Genomic DNA, 19,218 nt, shown 5'->3' with positions numbered 1-19,218 from the left:
AGGCTCAGTAATACCTTTTCATACCCAACATGATGGGAATCTTCACTTAGCCCACACTCATTTGGACTGCAGCATCTTAGTCAGCAAAATGGAGTAATAAAGTCTACAAATGAGAAATGACTTACTTCTTATGGAAACAGTCTTAAAATTATTTGGAAACACATACATTACTGTCTGTTTTTAAGTAATTTTTGGAGCCTTTAAGATCTATTCCCTGACTTCCCCTGCTTTGCTCTGCATCTCAGAGGTTGATTCTGCAAACTGCACTTTCCAGGTTAATGTGCCCTCTGACTCTGAGTTAAATTCTGCCAATGGGAGGCACTGGCAGGAGATCAGGAGGCAGAGAGAAGCCAGGACAGTTCTTCTCCTCCTTCTTGGCATTGAGAATGTCTCTGGCAGTGATTCTGCTGTGCTTTCATCTCCCATTGGAAAGCAGCTCTCTCTGTGGTCCCAGCTCCTGCTGGGTGGCTCCTCCAACACCCACCTCCTCCTCCCTTTGATTCTCCAGCCCTGCAGGTAATAGCTGAGTTGTCTCATTGTGCCTTCAGCCTCTCCAACCTTGGCAATGGACTCATGCCCAGTGAATTACTGGGCATGGGTGTTGCCTTCCAGACTGAACCCTGAGTGATGTGCCATCCAGGGGGCTGCTGGTCTGTACAGAACAGACCTCATGTTTAGGGGTATACAGACTCCTGGCAGATTCACTTCTTCTTTAAACGGTTCACTTGCCTGACCACCTAGCATTGCATACACTAGGCGTGTGTTGAAATGGAAAAAACACTGGACAGGGAACTAGAAACTCACTGTGTAGTCACGTGACCTTTGCCAAATGCCTTTAGGGTCACATGAGCTTGAGTTTATTTATGTCACAGGGATAAGAGTTCATCTGACCTGCTGACTGCCTATTACGTTCAAATGGAGAGGCCATGAAAACACATCTTAGGAATTGAAATGGTCATTGCAAATCTAAATATATGACTATGATTTTATGAGACACAGTTGACTTTCATAGAATAGAAAATGCTTTGCTCTCGCCTTAGCCTGATTTTGGTTACTCAGTCTGATCTGCACTAAATGTCCTGACACAGACTCGTGCCTGGCACATCACAAGAGCTCTGTGGCTCCAGCTGTGATTACTGCACCGGGCTCCCCTTGGCATCGAGACAACATGTCAGTTTATCAAGGATTATACAGGGAAGTCAAGGTCAACTTACCAATGTCAAGGACCCTCTGCTTTGCCGTATGCTGCCGAGAGTGCCAGTATTTCCAGTATTTGAGCTGTTCATCTCTGTTTTTGTCTTCACTGAAGACCACCATCACCACACTCTGCAGAGGGGAGAATCGTGGAGCTTACTTTTTGTTCAGGGCCTCTGTTGCCTCAGTCTCCAGTTCTGGAAGTTCTACCAGAGGTATTTTTGTGTCATGTTGCTTTTCTTGCTTTAGAAAAGCCCAGACAAGCTTGGGTGTATGGTCTGTTTTGTTATAAAATGGACCTACTCAAAAAATGATTGAAAAATAAGAATAGCATGAAGAAAAAAAAAAAAAAGAGTCCTACATCAGTTTTACCAGGAGGTTATAAACAACCAGATCAACCAATTATCAGCAAATGTATTATTTTGTGAGGTCAGCAGAAACCTACCCAAATTTTTTTTTCTTGTATTGGAAACAAGCATTCTTTTGAAATTTCTACTCCTTAAACATAAAATGTGATGCCATTTGTAAAGAAGCAAGCATCTGTTTGTGGTCTAATGAAGTGCCTCAGGTTGGAATATCAAAATTAATGAGAAAAATACCAAGGAAATGAGGAAAATGCTGAAAGATAAATTCATACTGGTGAACACAGATCTAAACTACAGATATTTCATATACCGAAAAACACAAGAGCAACTATGATATCTATTTAAATCTAATGTGAATGTACTTTAAAAATGAGCTTGAGAAACTAATTATATCTTGCAGAAATAAGAATTCAAAACTCTTTTCAGTTCTAAATTATAAACGGCCTCATTAAACTAAATACACATTAATTCACCGTCACTTATGAAATGGAGACAGTATCAAAAACAACCCTCTTCCAAATAAACCCTTTAATTACAGTATCAGGAATACTTCTCCTCTCACTGCACATCCAAAACACTTCTTAGGCACCTTCCTACTGTTCCAGAAAAATATTTCGTGGACTTTCATTCCTTAAGAACTTCTTAGGGCGGGGCCGGGTGACTCATGCCTGTAATCCCAACACTTTGGGAAACTGAGGTGGGAAGATCTCTTGAGTCCAGAAATTCAAGACCAGTCTGGGGAACATAGTGAGACCCTGTCTCTGCAATAAATTAAAATAAAATAATATAAAATAAAAAGCCAGGCATGATGGTGCATGTTTGAAGTCCCAGCTACTTGGGAGGCTGAGACAGGAGGATCCATTTGAGCCTGGGAGGTTGAGGCTTCAATGAGTAATGATCATGCCACTGTACTCTAATCTAGCCTGGGTGACAGAGCAAGACCCTGTCTCGAAAACCAAAACCAAAACCAAAACCACCTTCTCCTTTGTAGCAGTTTACACATTAGTAGTCATTTACTTATTTACAATTATTCAGCCAATGGCAATGTCTTCCCAATTAGCATCAAACTTAGCAAGGACAGAAACAGTGTCTGCCATTCACCCTGGCACCTGATGACTAATAGACAGTAAATACATGCTGGTGGCTGGCTGTCACTTCGAAATCTGGCTCTTGCCTAAAGTATGTGTAAACAATTTTTACACAAGAAAGCAGATGTTTGTTAGGAAAACCGTGTAGAAATACGTATCCATATTGTTTCAAATTCACAAGCAGTGTGATCTTCAGAGGCACTGGATACATGACAACAAAGAAAACCATTCTCTGTGCTGGTACAACTGTGAGCTCAGCCAGCTTTTCATTCTACCCTCTGCCACGCCTCAAACTTTCCCATTTATGTGTAAAAGCTTACTGCGCGGCTTCCTGGTATTTATTTCTGTCTCAAAATAACAATAACATTTAAAGTAATATTTTTTCTGGCAAGTGTCTAAATTAGCATAAATAATGGCATATTCTTGGTATGGAAATTTATTTATTCAATGATAAAGAAAAAAGCAGTTTGAAACTGTTGTTACCACGCCCTACATGCTTTGACTTGGAATGAAACACTGTTCTCAGAAATAAATACTGGTAGGTTACAAACACATTTCTCCTTCCTGCCCCAGAGCTGGGGAGTAAGAAAGAGCCACTCTGAGAGGTGCCAGCTTAGTCTCCAAGGGTGGAGGTTGAAGTCCTTACAAAAAAGGGGGAACTCTTCACTTCAGCCAAAATGGAACATAAAGAAATAAAATTTTCTTATTAAATTATTTTCATGATTTCAGCAAAGTAGAATTCTTAGGAAAGTCCCTGCACTCCAAACTCTTATCATGACCTTAGAATACTAACCACCCACCATTTTTTCCAGGTTGATGATAATGGTGTTAAGAGGGTGTATACGAGTTATACTAACACTTGGAATTTATAAGGCTTTAAAAAAAAGCAAATTTATTCAGCGTCATCTTACCAGATGCTCATATACGAGAGGGGGAGGATGTAATTTATAGGAAATATATCCAGAGAGAAATATATCCAGGCTAACATTTGCCTGCCTTCAGCCCTCCATGCTGCTTAACACAGCGCAACCTCATGGTAAAGAGAGTTGGGTTCAGGAGTCTGATGGCCTGGGGTGGATCCTGGTTCCCTTGCCTTTTAGCTATGTAACCTTGGCCAGTTACTAGCTTCTGAAACTTTATCACCTAGTTTCCTTATCTGTAATATCATAAAAACAATAGTGCCTTTTTCATAGGGTTGTTGTCACCCTCAATGAGTTACTAGACAGATGGTACCTAATACAGTACCTGGCGCTTAAAGATAATAAATATAAATTGTTATTTTATGACTCTTGCTATTATTATGATGACGGCATATTCTCCACCGCAGTCTTGACCACAGCGTTAGAACTTACTAATTCTCCTGATGGGCACACAACTTTCTCACTGCAGTGAGCTCAGCCTTGTGTGGAACCTGTGCCCCACCTGCACTGGGGGGTGTGCCCGAGTTGTGGCGCTGTAGGCACACCATGTGCTCCTTTCTTAAGTGTTCTGAAGTGGTTAGGAGGAGGGAGCTGTGACTAAAATAAGGCGGGCTGGGCACCATGGACACAACAGCATAAATCACTTTACAACAGATCAGGAAAATCCTTCCACCTCTTTTCAGAGCTGTGCTATCATTTTCCTTTTCAGTAGAGAAGGATTACTGGGCCTCTCCCTTCTTGGCAGTAGCAGGTACGCCAGAAGCTGGCAGGCTTCCAGAGAAGGGAAAGCCAGTTGCATTTCCCACAAGTAGAACGAACACTCATGAATCTGAAAATTCCCCCAAGTGACTCCTGGTGGGGATGGTACCTCGTCTCTGGAACCCTGAGAAAGCACTGGGCTGCAGAAGGCTTTGAAACCGAGTTCCACCGGGCCCAGGGATTCAGAGTGAACTGCATTTTCCTTTACAGAATAGAACACAGCTCTTTCTCACCCACAGAGGGGTTCTGACTTACAGCTACTTACTTGAAAAATTATGATCAATTGATTGAAAACAACCACAACAAGGAAGCACATAAGCAGTGAGTGAAGCGGGAAAATTCCTCGGATACAGTCAGACAGCATGTTCCAACCACGTCCCTTCCCTGGGGTTTACTGGTTACTCATTACAATGATAAACTACGAGCCAGTAAGTGCTCTTGCCCCAACCCTCTGACGTTCGTTCTAGAATTATTTATGTTGAAGGTTTTATCTTTTTTTCCATGCTATTCCACAAGGCTGTGAGGTAGCCATTCCATTCATTGGATTCCTTTGTACTTTATCTGAGAAATTTGGCCCCTACCCTGACTTTGCTGATGGGGTGTCGGAAGCATTTGTTGTCTCCGGTCTCACTGAGTGTTATGGCATAGAACTGTCCCTTGTTGAGGTAGGTCATGGGGCCCTCCCCCTGCTTCTGACGGAGAGATTTGGTGGCTTCCAGGGTGTACTGAAACGTGCCACTGTGAAAGAAAACAAACAGTGGTCAGATCCACTCACTTGCACATTTCTGCTTTTTTGACCAATTTCACATCAGTAGCATTTCACATCAATATTAACCAATGTTTACTGTTTTAGAGACAAAACACAGCATATGGCAAAAGAGATGAGACCAGACCAAAGGTCATTGCTAGTACAACGTATATAACATTTCTAATAGTGGCCCATAAACCAGATGGTTTGGAAGGGGAGAAAGTCCACGATGTGCCTGGCCAATTGTGCAAGAAAACGCTCTACCAGGAGAACCCCTGGTAGATCTTAGCTGGCAATTAGGTAATGCTCGAAGCTTAAGAATGAATAGAATTTGCCATTTTTACCCTAACAACAAAACAACACAATAAATAATTTTGTTCGATTCATGTATATACCTAACCTTTTTTTGTTTTGTTTTGTTGTCTAACCAAGGTGTTACAGATAGCTGTATCTTACTATAAAGCATCTCAAAACATGAAAATCCAAAACTCAAACATTCACCTGAGAATCTAGTTCCCTAATAACAGGGAGTACTTTTTGTCTTTTGCTTCTTGCTTTCAAGCCTGCAGAACTCATGACAGGGTTGTTCAAAATCAGGGGTTTGCAAATGATGGCCCATAGGCCAAATCCATCTCACTGCCTGGTTTTGTAAATAAAGTCTATTGGAACACAACTGCACTCACTTGTTTACATATTGTCTATGACTGCTTTCGTACTACAACAGCAAAGTTGAGTCGTTGTGGTAGAGATGATAGCCTGCTAAACCTCAAATTCTTACTCTCTAGTTCATTACAAAAAAAGTGTGCAGATCCCTGCTCTAAATAGTGTCCCTCATATTTTTTTAAAAACATGACATAATTTACAAAAGAAAAACACTGATTTTTCCCAACTTCGAAGAGAATATCAATTATTTAAAATAACACAACAGGTATGAACCACAATCATTTTTTGTTTAACACATTCATTCAGAAATATTTATTTCTGCTACACTGCAGGACAGCACACAGTGACAATCCAGTAACAAACACTGCGTATTTTCTAGATCATCAGAAACTCTCCATTGAGTTTATATTTTTAGCTCTTTTATTTCAAAGTCTTTGGAAGTCTGGGCACAAAGACGACTCAAACTTTGTCTCTGAAAATGGTTTCCTGACAGGATTATGGGGGGTTCTTGCTTTCTATGTTAAATATTTCTGTAATGTTTTGTTTATTTTTGAACTTTTATGATGACAAAAAAATCTGAAGGGCAGAATAATATTCCTCTTTTATGATAAAAAATTCTTAGGCTTAAGCTAATAAACTAAGCAAATTCCGGAATATGTGTCTTAAAAGAAGTTGGGAAATAAATCTTTCAAAACAGAACTGATTCCATTGTCATTTTGTCTGAAAAAGCAATTTCAATACAGTGCCATTGAATCATAGCATTTTAGACCCGGACAGGATATTAGGAATCACCTAGACCAGTAGCTTGCGTCTTGTCTAGGGCACAGACTGCTTTGAAAACATGAAGAAAGCAGTGAACTTTCCTTCCCAGATGATATTAGGAATCACCTAGACCAGTAGCTTGCGTCTTGTCTAGGGCACAGACTGCTTTGAAAACATGAAGAAAGCAGTGAACTTTCCTTCCCAGATAAAGGCACTTATGAACATAAACGATTTTTAATATAATTTCAGGGATTTGTGTCCATCAAGCCTGCCCATAACACAGGATAAAAACCTGAGATTCAGCCCACCTTCCTCATTTCGCAGCTAAGGGGAGGCTAAGAGACGTGCTCACTCTGCTGGACCATGGCAGCAGTGGAAAGAGAAACTAGGTCAAGTCACTGGTAGGTCCTTGCTCTTCCCACTGGCCTAGCAGCTGCTGACATGGTGCTTTGGATTTACAGCATGCAAATTAGACTTTTATTCCCACATTTTAGAAGGCAATTTCAAGTCCAGTCTTCCCTGCCTCCTGCTTCCTGCCCCATCTCCACAACACACTCCAAATTCTAAATAAGATGATCTGGGAAGGATGAGTGGGGAGCCTGAGATTGGAACCAGAGGACTTTAAGAGGAAACCAAGAGAATGGAAGAGGGCCATATGCGTAAAAGCAAAGGGGCAAGAAACATAGTAGGAGATGGGATTTTAAGTAAAGAGGGACCAAAACATAGAGGGCCCTGATGACCTTCATAAGGAATTTGAGTTCAATTCTGCCTGAAATGATGAAATATTTGGTAAGGTTTGTAAATGGGGGAGATAAATTCATTTCTTGCCACTTTCTCCCTCTCTCTTTTTTTATTTTTTTAAATGTAATGGCGTCTTACTGTGTTGGTCAGGCTGGTCTTGAACTTCTGAGCTCAAGTGATCCTCCCACCTCAGCCTCCCAAAGTGCTGGATTACAGGCATGAGCCACCACGCCCAGCTGCCATTCTCTCCTGTCTTCAGACATGAGCATAACCAAGGTCTTAAAACATGACTCTTCTACCTGGAATGTTCTTAATCTTCCTTCTTTCCTTAGAAAACACCTGCTATTAACCTTTCAAGATGCAGCTCAAATGCCACTTCCTGTGAATATTTGCCCTCAACCCCACACACCTTCCTACTCCCACACACATGTGCAGGACTATAGGTCCATTTAACTCTGTTTATTTATTTCCATAGCAGGACTCATTTCTTAGCAAATGTTTTTCAATTTGTCTGTCATCACATTTGTCTCCTCCAAAAGTGTATGGACCTCTTTTAAGGGGAGATTATATCTTATCCCCAATCCTACTCACGCTGCTGCACATGGAAGGCATCTGAGTGCATGATAGCTGGTAGCTGGCTATGTGCACAGTGGAACAAAAAAGAAGTGTTGGCAGGGAGATCCAATGTATTGCAATAGCTCAGGAGAAAGTTGACAAGGATAATTTGGAAAAGAGATGACAAGTGGAACAGACAATTCAGCATTTGGCAAATGCTGAGAAAGTCCAACATGAAAGAAGCCAAATCCTTTACCTCTAGCTGGGGTGGCTTGGAAAATGGCTACATCATTAGCCACAATAGGAAATAAAAGCAGAACACCAGGTGTGAAACAAATGGAAGAGGAGGGAAAGAAGAAAAAAAGATAGAGCTTCATATTACAATTGTGGGGCTGGAAGCACATGAGTATGAGGTTCAGAGGAACACCTAAGAAGGAATGTCTAACCAACAGAAGGAAGAAAAGGGGTGGAGGCCCCAGAAAATTGGTCAATACTGGAAATAATGATATAGAAGTCCTTTGTATAAAGAAAAAAGCACTGAGGCAAAGGAAATCACACTGTTCTATAAAAATTTACAAAGAAAAAAGGTTTAAAGGTATAACTTGAAGGTATATTTAAAGGGTTATCAGTTAATCAGTTTCTAAGGATGCATCTCCTGGTAACTCACCTTGATGTCTGATCATACATGTACTCCTCAGCCCCAACTGAAGCACTCCGAAATTTCTGCAAAATATGAGTCATCGGAATTAAAACAAGTAGGTAAGTCATTATGCAAAAATGATAATAATAAATGTATCCCAACTATTTTATTCTCTCACTAGAAAAGAAAGCTATATATTTGATATTATGTTTTCAACTATAGCAAATGTAGTCATAGAACTCACCTATCACTTCCTCACTTAGAGCTACACTCAACAGAAAATACATTTGTGCTTTGTATGTTATTCACGTGTTCACAGGTGTTCCTATAGTGTTTGAGATACTGGAAGCTGTTTCCTCAAATACATAATACATGTCTGCCATTTGCTATTGTTTCCAACACTTATTCCAAATGTCACAAATTCTGAATTAACAGAACATGAATTACACAGAGGTTATATAGCACAGCAAAAAGCAATACAGTAGAATGGTTAAGAACATAGTTTCTGGAGCAAGATTGTACAGGGTCAAGTTCTAGCTCTTTTACCTGCTACCTATACAAAATGAGGCAAATGCTATATTTTCTTCATCTATAAAATTTCTATTTGTAATAAATAGAAGAATTAAATAAGTTTTAAAAAGTACTAAGAATAGGCTGGGCATGGTGACTCATGCCTGTAATCCTGCACTTTGGGAGCCAAGGCAGGAGAATTGCTTGAAGCCAGGAGTTTCAGACCAGCCTGGACAATAAAGCAAGACCTGTCTTGACAAAAAATAAAATAAAATAAAATTAGCTGTATGTGGTGGCTCATGCCTGTAGTCCCAGCTACCCAGAAAGTTGAGGCGGGAGCATCGCTTGAGCCCAAGAGTTCAAGGCTTCAGTGAGCTACCATCACGTCACTTGAGTCCAGCCTGAGTGATAGGCTGGAGTGCTATTAAGACCTTATTTTCTTAAAAAAAAAAAAAAAGTTACTAAGAATAGAGCCTGGTACATAGTGAGCACTATGTACATGTATAAATACTATTATAAAGTAATAGTTTGACCCTATTCAGTGTCCTTCTGTAAGGATCTTCATTATCACAATATTGTAAGAGTAGGTTTTCTGGGGAAACTAAGTTTAGTATTACACACAAAGAAGCTTGGGTCTCAAGATGTTCAATTGTATGCACAGTGCATATAGGATGTGCTTTGCTACATTTTAGAACCTTTTCAAAAGTAGATGACCAAAAGCCCTAATTCTTGATCTGAAGTGAATATTCTAGAATACGGATGAAAAAGCATTTCATTGACCACATATCTTGTTCTTTCACTATGACCATTTTTCAAGTGTCTCATCCTAAGAAATAACCTTCCTGTCTCTCATTTCTGTGCAATAAACTTACATTCTTTGGCCAGCATTTCAAGGGTTTCCTTCTAAAGGAGAAATGTTATCACAGCTATTTTCCAAACTTCCTCACAACCCCTAACCATCATCTCTGGAATTCAGCATACCTTATATCATAGTTTCCATACATATTTATGATCCTTCTTTTTATCCAGTCTTACTCCTTGAATTCAAGAAGATGATCTTCCCTTCGAACTTTACCCAGACGAATCCCATGAACATTGCCCAAATACTTGTTAGCTGATTAAATAATCATGACAGAGAATCAAAGGTACAGATTTGTGTTTCTTTTGCAATCAATTAGGTAATCAGCAAAGCATTCAATGGGAATTTTCTGGGACTTCAACATCTACTTTGGTGCCAGAAGAAACACACAATCATATATGACACTATCCTGGCCTCAGAGAGATAAAAATTGGTCGAGGGGATGGAATACATTCACATTAAAAAAAAAAAAACTGAAATACAGCAAATGACTACATATGAAAGTCTATGTTGAATCATCATTCATTCATGTGTCTTGACTGGAAAAGCATAGAATGGGCATTGCCAGGAAAGGAAGATCAGCAAAATTATAGGGGGATTTCATAGAGCTGGTGAGCTTCACTCTGACCCTTGGAAGCCAGACAGCCTGGATTAACTGAAGGAACTGAGAGAAAGTAACCCAAGCAAAAGAGGGCCACCGTGAGTCAAGACAAAAATGATGAGTACAAATGTGGTGCATACATGAGACCAAGGACACAGGCCTTGCTTGGTTATTTAGTAGGAACTTGAAAATTTAGGTCTTGCTGCCCAAAATGATAGCCCCTAGCTCCATGTGCTATTTAAATTTAAGTTGATTAGATTGAAATACATTTAAACTTTCGGTTCCTCAGTCAACTAGCCACATTTCAAGTACTACATTCACACATTGGCTAGTGACTAATGTTGGATAGTATTAAAAAATTTTCCATCATTGCAGAAGGTTCTACCGGACAGACTGATTTAGGAAAATGTATTTACATTTAATATGGTCAGGAATTAGAAAATTTTGGAGTAGGAAGGTAATATGATGAAAAAATTATTTAAAGGAGTGACTTGGAGACACAGATGCATTTCCAAAGTCTTTGCTTGAAGGAATATGCAGTAACCCATAAAAACCATGGTGAATCAGCATTAGTATACATGGCAAGAGTGGATTACCATCCATGCCATAGATTTCTGCAGTCTGAGGATAGGCTAGCCTCCTAAAGCATATTGGACTTGTAAATTTTGTGGTTCTAATTCCCCAGATGGCGCGAGAAGGTATGATACTACAAACCTTCAGACTCAGAAAGATTCAACTACGTGCTGGCTGAAATACAGAATCCCACTTCAATGCATGAATGCATGAGGATAAGAACTGTGAAAAAATAAACGTACATATACACCATGGAATACTATGCAGCCATAAAAAAGATGAGTTTGTGTCTTTGTAGGGACATGGATGCAGCTGGAAATCATCATTCTCAGCAAACTATCACAAGAACAGAAAACCAAACACCACATGTTCTCACTCATAGGTGGGAACTGAACAATGAGATCACTTGGACTCGGGAAGGGGAACATCACACACCGGGGCCTATCATGGGGAGGGGGGAGGGGGGAGGGATTGCACTGGGAGTTATACCTGATGTAAATGACGAGTAGATGGGTGCTGACGAGTTGATGGGTGCAGCACAACAACATGGCACAAGTATACATATGTAACAAACCTGCACGTTAGGCACATGTACCCTAGAACTTAAAGTATAATAATAATAAAAATTAAATTAAATTAAATTAAAAAATAAACGTTTTTCCTAGTTCCATGTTATAGTAGTGGTGACTACTGTAGTTACCATGTTACAAGCCTAGATATCATTTTTCATTAAGCTGAAAATTTTTTCTTCAATTCTGTTACATTATCTTTGTAATTTTAAAAGAATTAAATGGATAGTGTACCTAGAAAACATCACCATCCTTTAGATGAGACCTGATTACATTGATGGGTTATATGGCTATAAATGAATTAGTATTAGGAATTAGAACCAAAATGCTCAGGTCATTCTGGATACAGTTATCAAGTTTCCACAGTTGTTTGGAGACCTATTAATATAATTTGTAGGATGCCAAAAGGCAGTCAGACAGCCAACATCACTGTATTTTACTGTGACTTGATATAGTGCATCTATAAATTTGAACTCAGAAAAATGATAGTAAAGAAGGTATGATAATATATATTTGATAGATTACTCTTAAAGGACCTTGGACATCAGGCAATCATAAACATATTTAAATCTCAAATATTGGAATTCTGTTCTTTCTCTTGCGTTGTGGAAACGAGCTGTCTGGTAAGAATATGTCTCAAAAAGACAATGTTTCTTTAACTGTACGGAAATCATAAATTGCTAAACCATTTCTTGTCTTTGACTAGCCACTAATTTTTTTAGGTCCCGTCATTTATTCATTCACTCTTTCAATAAACATTTACTGAACATTTACTTTATATCAGGCACTGTGCTCAGTGCTACAGATACAGCGGTGAACAAAAGGAGAATATGTCTCTGCTCTCATGAAGCTTCTGGTCAAGTAGGAAAAAACACTAATCAAACAATTGTTTATTTTTAAAAACTACATTCTGTGTGCAGGCATTCTGAAGAAGAGCAACAGTTCTATATGAGCTCATCACATTCACTGCTATGAGAAAGCGAAAATTGGCACCACTGGCAGTCAACCTTAATGTTCCTAACAGAGTGCAATGCTTCCAGAGAAACATGAATAAGGTCGACAGGAGGTAAGCAGTGCTTCCAACAGAGCCCCAGAAGATAATAACACAATAACAAGGTGAATAATGCTCCCTCCTTCTGAACGATGATCATGAGATATCCAGTTGCTGGGTGTCCCTACATCTTGACAGTATCCAATTCAGAGCTGGTTGTCACTTCTGTAATCCCTCCTTGGACTCATCCAGCACATGACCAAACATTATGAAGAGTTCTCAACTCTCCCTGACTGAGATGCTGTTAAGGGTCTCCTGCTGAGGCAGGCTAAATAAGTGTAACTTTGACTACGGATGTGTTTGTGGTCGTCTCCAGGGTGGTGGATTTAGATACAAACAAAACTGACTCCAGTAGGAATTGGAGTGACAGAAAAAAAAAAGGGCTTCCCTAAGGAAGTTACACAGAAGGAAGGGTATAGAAAGGTAGTAAAGAACACTCTAGGGCAGTATTGTCCAATAGGGTCTTGTACAACGATGGAAGTGTTCTATATTTTCACTGTCCAATATGGTAGCCTCTAGCTGCATGTACATGTAAAACATAGTTAGTGGGACAGATGGACTGAATTCTTAATTTTATTTCATTTTAATAATCACACATGGCTAGTGGTTATGGTATTATACAGCTCAGTTCTAGCCCATGGACCAACATACACATAGGTCCTGAGTCAGAAGGGGGCATGTGAGGCTCACAGAACCTATTGGAGCCTTGAGCAGAGGATAGAAGGAGGAAAGTTGTATGAGACAAGATGGGAGAAGCATTGGAGACACAGACTCCGCAGTGTCTCGTAAACCCGTTAAAGACTTAGATCTTTAACTGGGCTCGGTGGCTTATGTCTGTAATCTCAGCACTTTGGGAGGCCGAGGTGGGCAGATCACTTGAGGTCAGGAGTTCAAGACCAGCCTGGCCAACAAGGCAAAACCCTGTCTCTACTAAAAATACAAAAATTAGCTGGGCATGGTGGTGCCACGCCTGTAGTCCCAGCTACTCCATAGGGTGAGGTAGGAGAATCGCTTGAACCCGGGTGGCGGAGGTTGCAGTGAGCTGAGATAGCACCAGTACAGCCTGGGCAACAGAGTAAGATTCCATCTCCAAAAAAAAAAAAAAAATTTAGATCTTTAATCCTAAGAGCAGTGGGATCTAAGTGAGGGGGTGGAATGATCAGATTTCCATATTGAAAAGACTATCACAGGTACAGTGTACAAAAGCTGAAATGGCAGTATTAGAGGCCAGAGGTAGTGACAACTTGGGCCCGTATGGTGAAGTACAGTGGAGACAAATGGATGAATTTCAGAGATGTTAAGAATGTAAAATTGATAGAATTGAAAATGGATTAGATGAACTGAAGGAAGAGCTTGAGCAACCAGAAGGATGGTAGTGCCACTTATGAAGGTGGAGAGCACAAGGGGAACATGGGGGAGGATCATAAGTTAGAAGGGATAAGTAAAAAAATCAAATGGGCAGTTAGATATAATAAAGATTATTAGTTCAGAAGAGAGGACCAGGCTGGAGAATAAAATTGGAAGGTCTTTTGGACACAGATGATAACTGAAGCTGTGGACATGAAGCCAAGAGCATTTGCAAGAGGGAAGAGTGATCAACAGTGTCAAATGGTGCTGCAAAGTTAAATAACAGCTTTAACAGAATTGGGATGTTCATAGATGTTCTATGCATGAGGTGGGTAAATGCCCTGTTAATCTAAATAATGCGTGATCTAGTCTTATCAACTTCAACTACATATAGAGAGATTTAAATCCTCCTAAGGTATAAAATGTGTATGCCAGAGATTTTCTAAAATTTTGCTTGATGTTAAAACACATTAACAAAATGATAGAAATTTGGTGTTATCATAGCCACTGCATCATATGTTTAAGATAAACATAATAAAACTGTGCATTAATCAGAAGTGAAGCCATGTTCCAATTTAGTAGATGAATCAACATCTTTGAGATTTTATCCTTTAAATGTGTGGGGGATAATGGACTACCAGTTGTTAATCAATCAAGTTGGATAGGGTTTAGATCCAGGATCACTTCCAGTTTCAGACTAGATGAATATAAAATCAATGGACTAATGATCATACATCTATCCAGATAATGAAAAATAGTCATTCTTTGCTTTCATTTCAAGATGCTCTGCAAACTATGTTAACTCTACAAATAATGTGCCTGGAGTTGAATCATAAACATCAGACACAGTAGAGCTGTCTGATATTCACTCATAAATAATTCTCAATTCTTGAGCACATGGGAGGACTAATGGGAGAATTAAACTTCTTGGCCCTCTTGCAGTTAGGTTGATCATGTGGCTAGTTCTAGCCAATGAAATGTGAGATGGTGCAGTTGCGCCGCTTTCAGGTCAGCTAGTCAATATGACTAAAGTCAGTAAAGTATGACTTTACTAGTCAGTATGCCATCTCCACAGACTCCCTTCCCCTGCTGGGGAGATACTAGAAACCACACATAGAGATGATAATGTCACAAGATACAGGGCCCCTGGATTCCTGAGTCACTAATTGGAAGAGAGCTGTACAGACATGAATCAGTATTTTTATTAGCAAGAAATAACATTTTATTGTATGAAATCGCTGAGATCTTGGTGTTCCTTTGTTCCTAAACCAGAAACTATTGTTAACTAACTTATAGAAAACTGTAGTACAGAATAAACAAATTATTCCTTCCATTTTGATTTCTTATTATGATTACATATCTATATGATTTTTGATAAAAATCTTTCCATCTTTTAATTTTTAAATGTTTATTAAAACAGTTTTGGTCTTAATTACCACTCTATTGTATATTTATCAACTATACTCTTTGTTTATTAGTGGCATGATCTTCAGTTTGTTTCTTAACCTCTCTGAACCTCTGTCTCTTCATTTGTAAAATGGGAAAAATAATGCACCTTCTTTGCAGGATGGTAGTAAGGATTAGATGTAAAATGAGTAAGCCTTGGTCCCTGACACAGAGTAGTACTCAGTAAATGGCATCTAGCATTATTTCCCTTCACACATACAGACAGATTGTAAGCTTCTAGCAGAAACTAGGCATGCCTTTTGCCCTAAGCTTCCACATCACCACAGTGCCTAATACCCAGTATAAATCAACACGTACTTGCCAAAAGTTATTACAAAGAGGATGTAGAATAAAAGATAGATCAAATTAGCTAAAATTCATCCATTAAAGTGCCCTTTTTTTTTTTTTTTTTTTTTTTTGAGACAGGGCCTTGCTCTGTCACCCAAGCTGGAGTGCAGTGGCATGATCACAGCTGGCTGCAGCCTGAACTTCCTGGACTGAAGCAATCCTTCTGCCTCAGCCTCCCAAGCAGCTCAGACTACAGGTGCATGCCACCACATCTGGCTAATTTATTTCATAGTTTTGTAGAGACAGGGTCTTACCATGTTGCCCAGGCTAGTCTTTAATTCATGGGCTCAAATGATCCTCCTGCCTCTGCCTCCCAAAGTGCTGGGATTATAGGCATGAGCCACCACTCCCAGTCTAAAGCACTTTTAATGCTACCACTGTCTTTTCAAAAATCCCAGCCTGAGTTGAAACAAACTACTCTCTTCCCTGCTACACTACACATGCACGTGCACATGCACACAGAAGAACTGAGATCAAATGGCAAAATAAATTTGATTATTCAACAAGGGCTCTAGATATTTTAGTAGTTTGCCTAGAATAAACGAGTTTAGACAAATTTTCCTTAATGAAATTTTCTTGGTGAAATTACTCTGAAATCACTTAATCTTATAACCAGTTGGCAATGAAATAGCTAACGATCATAGTAGGTCATTCAATTTAATTTACATCAGGCTGAAATACAATATGCCATGTAAACACTGATTTCCAAGACAAGGAAAGCAGTTCAACCAAAATCAGTGGGAATAGTCTTTATACTTAGTTTCTCGTATGTTTCTTTACTTTCTCATCTACTTCAAAATAAAGCCCAAAATACAATAGCTTCCTTTCACAAGACTCTTTATCTACAATACAAACATAACTGATAACACATCCCCCAAATAGCATGATGATTCCGTTGACATTGGACCATGTCCATACACTATTCTGTGACTAATGGAATATCTCTACACTGTGTGAGAAAATACATCAGTGGCAATCTTTTGGTGAAAAAGCATGTACCTCACATGGGATCGTGGAGTGATAATTTCAGTTATTTGCTTTTCTACAGAAGCACCCCTGACTACTTGAGAGCAAATCAAATAATCAACAATACCAAAGACTCTACAAGATCCTTCACTCAGTTTAAAAAAAACAAAGAAAGAAAGTTTATTAACTATTTTAAGCAGTATGATACAGGAACCTAAGAAACGTAATTTTAAGACCTTTTTTTAAATTTCAAGGGCATTGAAAGTTTGATTATAAAGCTACCAGAGCCCAAGAAATACGACAGCCTCTTAAGGACAAGAAATTTATCATATGTCACTTTTGTCACTCCCTGATTCCACAGAATATAGCAGGCACTCAGAAATGACTGGTGCCAGGAGTGGCAGGGCTGCTAGTGCAACTTCTATGACCTAGTATAGAAGAGTCGCTCTCTGCAACTTTGCAGAGAGCTAGTCCCTGCTCACCAACCTTTTGTACTCTTTGCTTACCTGAAAGATAAAAAAAAAAAAAAATCTGAGATGGACCAAGGACAGTCAGATATTTTTTAAAAGATTTTGGTGAATCACTGTCTTAAGCAATGGAACTACTGAGAATTAGAAGGCCCCAGTCTTCTCTGAGTGTGTAGTCATATGGTTAAGGATTTAGGTCCTGAAACCAGATAGCTTAGTCAAGTTGAGTCTTATCTCTCCCACTTACTGCTAAATGACCATGAGCATACTTATGCTCTCTGATCCTCAGTTTCCTCATTTAGAATATAGAGATGACAATAATAGTACCTACCACAAAGGACTTTTGTGAGGCTTATATATCACTTAGGATGACACCCAGCACATAATGAGTACCCATCAAATGTTCATTATTTTTAAATATTATTACTTAAAGATAAAATCTCAAGCTCAGGTAGCTGCATTTTTCCCCAGTGGAAATTAAATAGGCAGCAGGCTAAAGATATTATCATGCTGTCACTACACTTGCTCCTCTTTAGGAAATTGGAAAACCACACATTCTCTCCTTCTGCCATTGTCTTTTATTGGCTCAGGTGGGCTGAAAAATAGGGAACCAATGACCCTCATCTTGAATGCAGAGGCAGTGCTTCTAAACAGTGAAAAAGCTGATCTGAGCTAATAAAAATACACATTACATATTCTAGGTCAAAATTTGGAAAAGGTACCAACAGTTATATCATAAATTGCTGTTTTACCAAGATCCCAAGGCAATTCGATGAATACAAGATCATCTTTTTAACAAACCATGCTGGAATGAAACCAGTATGGCTGGATATCAGTATGGACAAAAGGGTCTCAATCCTTACCTCACACCATATATAAAATTAACATCACCTCTCAAGCTTGGTGTTTGGTTGGTGGGGACCCACACAGGTTCAACATGCATATTAAGAAGTGTTATTTTTGCTCAGGGCCCATCTACCTTGGCCATGTCATGTTGTTCATCCACAACAATTGCAAGGTGTTCAGATTTTACAAATCTAAATGTCATAAAAACTTTAAAAAGAAGTGCAATCCTCACAAAGTTAGGTGAACCAAAGCATTCCAGAAAGCAGCTGGTAAAGAGCTTACAGTGTATAATTCATTTGAATTTGAAAAACGTGGAAATGAACCTATCAAATACCAGTGAGAGCTATGGAATAAAACTATTGATGCAATGAAGAGAGTTGAAGAAATCAAACAGAAACGCCAGGCTAAATTTATAATGAACAGATTGAAGAAAAATAAAGAGCTACGAAGTTCAGGATATCAAAGAAGTTAAGCAAAACATCCATCTTATCTGAGCTCCCCTTGCAGGCAAAGGGAAGCAGTTGGAAGAGAAAATTGTACAACAGTTACAAGAGGATGTGGACGTGGAAGATGCTTCTTAGAAATCTCTGTAACCATTTCTTTTATGTACATTTGAAAATGCCCTTTGGAGACTTGGAACTGCTAAATTATTATTTTTTACATAAAGTCACTTAAATGAAAAGTGATTAAAACATATCTTTCCTACATTTCCATCTACAAAACATCAGATATTACGGATGTTAGATTGCATCTCAGTGTTAAATTTTTACTGATAGACGTACTTAGGTAAATCATGAAAATTCTACTTATAACTATAGAAGTGAATTGTGGATGTAAAATGGTTATGCCATTTGGATAATGGCACTAGGCAGCATTTGTATATGGCAAAAAAAACTAATGGCAAAAATTCATGGCTAGTGATGTATAAAATAAAACATTCTTTGCAGTAAAATATTCCCTTTATTAATGTTACAGAAGGAGGATACAACAAGGAACTAACAATTTGTATGACAGTGTCAAATATTATTTTGATTTTAGAATTTCCTATTTGGTTTATTTGCATCTTAGAAGAGCATAATGACATTGTTTGATGAAACCTAATTATGCTGGACTGTTTTGACCTGGTTTAACCCTTCTGATAGGTAGTTGTGGATATTGGGGATGAGAACTGAATAATCTTTGCTGGAATGACACTATACT

At 39.0% G+C, this 19,218-nt stretch overlaps 1 protein-coding gene and 1 pseudogene across 1 annotated transcript in view; one reads left to right on the top strand and one right to left on the bottom strand.

Moving 5' to 3' along the window:
• GRHL2 (grainyhead like transcription factor 2) overlaps positions 1-19,218 on the bottom strand; it is a 187,545-nt gene that overhangs the window by 95,695 nt on the left and 72,632 nt on the right. Inside the window, exons 5-7 of the mRNA XM_008001246.3 lie at positions 8,463-8,518; positions 4,908-5,064; positions 1,215-1,326 (exon numbers count right to left, since the gene is read on the bottom strand). Of these exons, the coding sequence (XP_007999437.2) occupies positions 1,215-1,326; positions 4,908-5,064; positions 8,463-8,518 (325 nt within the window). The remainder of the gene's footprint in view (positions 1-1,214; positions 1,327-4,907; positions 5,065-8,462; positions 8,519-19,218) is intronic.
• On the top strand, positions 18,094-18,599 carry LOC103237229 (probable ribosome biogenesis protein RLP24 pseudogene; annotated as a pseudogene).

This window comes from Chlorocebus sabaeus, chromosome 8, assembly GCF_047675955.1.
Source record: "Chlorocebus sabaeus isolate Y175 chromosome 8, mChlSab1.0.hap1, whole genome shotgun sequence".
Taxonomy (NCBI): Eukaryota; Metazoa; Chordata; class Mammalia; order Primates; family Cercopithecidae; genus Chlorocebus; species Chlorocebus sabaeus.
This window is presented reverse-complemented; position numbering and strand designations above follow the sequence as displayed.